This window comes from Panthera tigris, chromosome A2 (assembly GCF_018350195.1).
Source record: "Panthera tigris isolate Pti1 chromosome A2, P.tigris_Pti1_mat1.1, whole genome shotgun sequence".
NCBI classification, from domain to species: domain Eukaryota; kingdom Metazoa; phylum Chordata; class Mammalia; order Carnivora; family Felidae; genus Panthera; species Panthera tigris.
Genome location: NC_056661.1, coordinates 132,155,743 through 132,161,742, shown reverse-complemented (window position 1 = coordinate 132,161,742; position 6,000 = coordinate 132,155,743). Strand labels below are relative to the sequence as shown.

At 37.6% G+C, this 6,000-nt stretch overlaps 1 protein-coding gene across 2 annotated transcripts in view; it reads right to left on the bottom strand.

Annotated features, from left to right (window-relative positions):
* Positions 1-200: 200 nt before the first annotated feature.
* The window catches only part of MDFIC (MyoD family inhibitor domain containing), an 86,852-nt gene continuing 81,052 nt past the window's right edge, over positions 201-6,000 (bottom strand). For both annotated transcript variants that reach the window (XM_042970307.1, XM_042970313.1), the window contains exon 5: positions 201-1,745. In XM_042970307.1, the coding sequence (XP_042826241.1) occupies positions 1,498-1,745 (248 nt within the window). In that variant the 3' untranslated portion in view covers positions 201-1,497. The remainder of the gene's footprint in view (positions 1,746-6,000) is intronic.

Sequence of the window (6,000 nt, the reverse complement as noted above, 5' to 3'; positions counted from 1 at the left end):
TCTACGAGGAATTACATTAACTCAAACCAAACTACAATTTTGCGGAGACCAGATTTAGTAGGAAAGCACATAGTATGGAAATGTACTCCCCCTTTCATCTGGGCTACATGAAGTTTCTACGTCTTACTATGTACTTAGTCTCATAATTGACTTATTTCTTTACTCTTGCAGCATCTTCATAACCTGTCCTGTTGGTTTAATTTAACATAAAATTGCAATAGTGAAATCTGGTCACAGTAGTGGACGTCAAGTTTCCCACGGCTTTGGAAGGAATGGTTTACATTTAAGATGAGCTGTGTTTATAAAATATAACATTGGTTATGAAGCAAAACAAACAACCTTCCTTCCCTATAAAGAGACTTAAAGCTCTTAAAAAATTAAAAAAAGAAAACAAACATTTTGAATAAATCAAAATCAGAATACTGGGATTTTAGTATTAAAAAAATCACCTAATTTAAATGCAATTTGTCAAAAGCATTCCACGTTCTTCATAAAATAGAGCTATTTTAATAAATCATTATGTTCTTGCCAAAAACTTTATCACATTTAAATTATGTGTAAAAAGTTATTGTGTAATTTTAGTTAAATTTGATAGTCTTAAAAAAAAAGCTGTATTCCTGCAACTAAAGAAAATACATACTTAAGGCATTTTTCTTTCAACTGCTTCAGGACAGACACAGTTCAGGCTCCCCACCTAAAACTTGGTCCTAAATCTAATTCATTCAAGCCATAGATGGATCACTCATCCTAAAAGGCCTCTTCAAACACCATCTTTTCCTTGAGGCCTTGTGCATATTCCAGTAGACAAGAGCTGTTCTCTGTGTATTCCTAGGGCCTTTTCAGTCTTTCTCGTGCATAATCCTCACTTCAGTATGCCTTGAGGAATGGTTCATACTGTACAGGTCTCTTTGCTCTGTTAAACTGTACACTCCTCTAGATGAGAGTTGAATGGCATCCGTCTCTGCATCTGAGCAGGCGATTATACACAGGAGGAGCTCAATGTCTGTTGAACAAGTGGAGAAAGTGAGAACAGAGCACGGAGATTAGCACGGGGCGCCCAACTACGGTGTGGGTTTGTTTCCCAAAGTTCACTTGAAAGGAAAGAAACGCTTACTTTGAACCATGGAGAGATAAACATCAAAAATAAACTGTCTGGTTTAAATACCCACAGAGAAATAATACATTTGGAGCAAGAGGCTCCTAGGAATTGTTAAAAGAAATAGAAATGTGTATAAAAGGAGGAGACATTTAGCTTTTTTTTTTTTTTTTTTTGGTCAAAATGTCCCTCAGTCATTGTAACCTATGAAGTTTACAAGTAGTTAAAATTTCACATATTAAACCACGTAGATTTGGTTAGAGAAGGCTTTCAGAGATTACTTAATGAGTTAACAGTGCAAATACTGGCTTGCTTCATGAGAATCTTACCATGGGCTTTTCTGCCCCCTTAAAAGAAAAATCTTAAAACTCTCCAGTTTTAACACAACAGAAGATAAATATCTATGAAGGAAAACAAATTCCACAGCATTCCATACAGATTTCCAAACAGTCTGATGATTCACAACAGGCATCCATGATGCCACAATCCATGTCACAAGGGCAGTTACAGTCATCTCCCATTTCATCTCCACAGCAACAGCAGCAGGCTTCTGAGGTGCAGATGCCACACGAAGCTTGGCCCAGGACAATATTGCAGAGGGTCAGGAATTCACAGAACAAGCAGGCCAGGATACAGTGGACACAGCAATCTTCATTTTCAGTTGGGAAGGGACCACATATGAGAGAAAGAATGAACACAATTACATAAGTCAGCAACGGACAGAATTAATAAGAATTGATCAAAATAAGGAATCCGGAACGCAGTGACAGGCACTCCTAGAAGTCTTTCCAGGGGCTGGAAGCTCACAAAGAAACTTAAGTTAAATTTTCGAGGAGGAATCTTGAGACGTAGGTATTGCATTCAGGAAAAAAAAAACAAAAAACAAAAAAAACAGATCATTGTTGTGTATACTGCTGCGTGCTCACAGGTTAGATTTTATGTCACCTTCATACATTTTGCCGTGGTCCTGGTCCTAGGTTCCGCTTCTCTGTGTCTCTTACCCATCGTCCCTATATGCTACTGCTCTCTATAACAGAGGCTCAAACAATTCTGTGACAGTAAAGTCCTTTAGAAGTAGAAATTTGACTGCTCCACCCACCTGCTCCAAAATTGGAAGGAAAAAAAAATTCAATAGGATACATTCAGTATATTATTGAGTACATCATGATGTATAAGGTACTTGAAATGTTCTAAAGAGCTAACGAGCTAGATTATTATGATATTAAGAAACTAGTGTTTAACTGGCACTAAGCCAGTTCTATTCAGTATGCCTTCAAACAAATACTCCTATTTAACCACTCGTAACATTGCTGACCTTAACTTTCTATTCTGCTGGGGAAAGCTTGTATTTCAAAGCTGAAAGCGGAACCTACAAAACTCACTTGACATTGAAGAACATTTAACTGAGTATTATGAAAACCCTAAGAATATTACTGATCATTAGATTATTTATGTATTAATCATAAACTACACCATACATCAAACTATCTGTAATGGATCTATCGATTTTATTTATTTTTTATTTTTTTTTAACATTTTATTTATTTTTGAGACAGAGAGAAACACAGCATGAACGGGGGAGGGGCAGAGAGAGAGGGAGACACAGAATCGGAAGCAGGCTCCAGGCTCTGAGCCATCAGCCCAGAGCCTGACGTGGGGCTCGAACTCGCAGACCGCGAGATCGTGACCTGAGCTGAAGTCGGACGCTCAACCGACTGAGCCACCCAGGCGCCCCAAGGATCTATCGATTTTAAAGGGGGGAAAGAATGGTCATCCCACCTAGACTCAGAAGTAGAGGGTTAAAGCTTTGAAGCCTCCTTTAGTCCCTTTCTAATAACTATATTTTCCTCTCCTGAGATATGATCAATGTCTTGAGTTTTGACTCAATCTTTCCCTTACTTACCATTGTACTTTTTGCAACAGTGAATGTGTAAACATCCCTACATAGCCGATCAGAAGGGAAATGATACCTTATGAATTCCTGTGAGTAGCATTTTTTGCTCAACACTTTGTTTCAGATTTCCCGTCACTGATTCATGTCACTATAGTTCACTTATTTTCCAGGTGTTGAGTATCCCAATTGATTTAATATGCCATAATTTATTTATCTGTACTATTTATGAATATCTTTGTCATTTCCAGTGTTTCTGCTACTCCAAACATCACTGTTGGGAATGGTTTTGTGCAAGTGTCTGAGAACATACATGATATATAACTAGCAGAACTGCTGGCTCATGGGATATGCAAACGGGTTGTCCAAAGCGATTGCTCCAGAGTTTACTCGCACAAACCAAGTTTGAGAATGCTCACTGTCTGCATCCTCACCAATCTTCGGAACTGTCATACTTTCATATATGCCCATTAGGTGAGTGCGAAACAACATCTCATGGTGGTTTTACTTTGTATTTACTTACTTACTAGTAAGTTGGGACATCTTTTCATGTTTGGCCATTCATGCGGTCTCTTTGAAACACGTGTTCAGGATGTTCATGTTTTCCCCTCATTTTTCTATTAAGTTGTGCTTTTACTAATTTGTAGAAGTTCTCCATAGGTTCAAGATACCAATCCTTTCTCAAAAATGACTGTGGCTTTTCTTAGGTGGCTTTTTCTTATGGCTTTTCTTAGGTTATGTGGCTGTTCTTAGGTTAAAGTAAAATAAGAGACAGATGAGTGAATTTTCAGACCTTGAGAGTTAAATAAAGAGAAATCCAAATCAAATCTTGTTGTTAGCTAGAGATATGGGATTGATTATATGGCTAAGGAGGAGGCATTAACAAGATCTGGTAACAGAATGAAATAAAAAGTTTTAATGGCTGATTCAAAAGAAGGGGAGCCCAGCCCTGCCGATAGGGAGGGAGAAAGAGAGAGGGAGAGGGAGAAGAAGCCAACAATCAGGAGGGAGAGACTGAATGTGATGAGTAAGAAATCAACAGCCTTCAGAATAATTCCAAACTAAACAGCTCATTGCTACTCACAGGATGTCCCTATTTGTTGGCAAATGAAAATCCCTTCCTGATTTTAGATGATGACAGTTGTCATACAGAAATAAGAAGCCCTAAGCCCAGAATAGGATCTGTCCAAATTCCTATTTTAGCCAACAAGATTCACAAATCAATTTAAGTCTGTTAAACCCCCTTTGTATTTTTAGCAAACAAAATGAAAAAATGAAAGTTCTTAGCTGTAAATAGATCAAATACTCCTTTCTAGCCTATCTTCTACAACAAAATGTGATTTCTGTAACTAATAGGTATGAGTGGTTGTCTTTCATAGAATGGGAAGCCTAGCATAAATAAAGGAAAATTATCTATTTTCATATTAAGAAATATGGTATCTTAGAGAAAATGTTTTGATTATTTTTTAAAAAACTATTTTAGATACTTTGTACTGATCTCTATTTAAGGCTTTTTCCAAATATTAATTCACTTAATTTTAATAATACTCTCAAGAGGCAGCCCTGGTATTATCCATATTTTACCAATATAGACGTAGAGAAAATTGAGAACATTTGCCCAGAGTCATACAGGCTGTAAGGAACAGAGTCGGGGTGAGAACCACATGGTTCGCAGGGAAAGGCCCTGCTCTAATCCAGCATGCTGTGTTGACCGCAGGGGTGGACCGCTTGGTTCATCTTCCTTGGGGGAAGATCAGTTATAAACCCCCACCTTCCTGATTTGTCTTGATCTGTTTTTAGCCTTGATTCATGTCCCTTTCCTTTCTAAAGATGATTCTGAATTTCACCTTGAATGAAGAGTTGATAGTAGAGGTTAACCTTCAACAACTAAGAGCAAAGTTTATGAGCTGGAGAACTGATACACTGCCAGTAACACTGTGGAGACAGACATCAGAAGGTGGGCAGCCAAGAGAGCAGGTCTCAAAAGACACAAATCTGTACATGGAAAACGTAAACATTAAAGTCCACAGTTATAGGAACAAAAGCAGTGAACAGATTATGTAGGAATTCTGGTACAACATGGTAATGACACAGGTTTTAAAAGAATCAATTCTCTAGGTCAATACTAAAACTAAAAAAATAAAAATAAAAATAAAAAAAGACATCCTCTTAGAACATAGGTCCTACATAATTCACTAGAAAACCATTTTGAGCTACTCCGAAAAACCAATCTATTAAAGGGCACCTTTAAAAAAGCCACAAACCAAACTGCACCTTAGAGATTAAAGTGATACATGTACCACACACACAGTGCTTACCTGTACTTTACAAGAACTTCCGAGGTATGAAAACAACAAAAGAAACAAAAGCATCCCTAGATCCTATCAAATCAATTTCATAATCTGATTTTTATTCCTTGCCCAAAACATTTCTTTTCGTTGGGTTCTAGAAAGAGCAGTTTGTGACTGGGTCAATGAAAAGGTTAAACTGAGACAAAATAGCTGATAGAGTTTCTTCCATTGTCACCCCCACCACCCCCAGGGGAATCAAGAATCATAAAAGGCATTACAATGTTGGTTTTATCTGAAGCAAAGAGAAGATTCTAAGAATTAGCAAACTAAGAAGACTTCAATAGAGAAACTTTGAAAAAGAAGAGTTGTCTGCATCGATGATAGTTCACAGTCAGAAATAATTTTTCCCCCCTGTTCTTGAGGTTTTTCATTTTTATGGTTTTATTCAGTCATACTTGCAGTTTTTGCCAAAAGCATTTAACCTCTGAGAAGCCAACTAGGTTCTGGGAAGGATGCCTGTCCCAAACTGGGCCAAGCGAGAATTGCACAATTCAATGTGCTAGTGAGAGGAGAACTCAGCACAAGACTGACAGCTACTGTAAATTGAGGAACACAAAGGCACATACCAGCAGCCAAGTATCTTGCAAGAAAGCATAAAAGGAAAAGTTTAGTGCAACATTTGATTTAAAAAAACCAAAACTGTTATGAATGACTGCAGACAC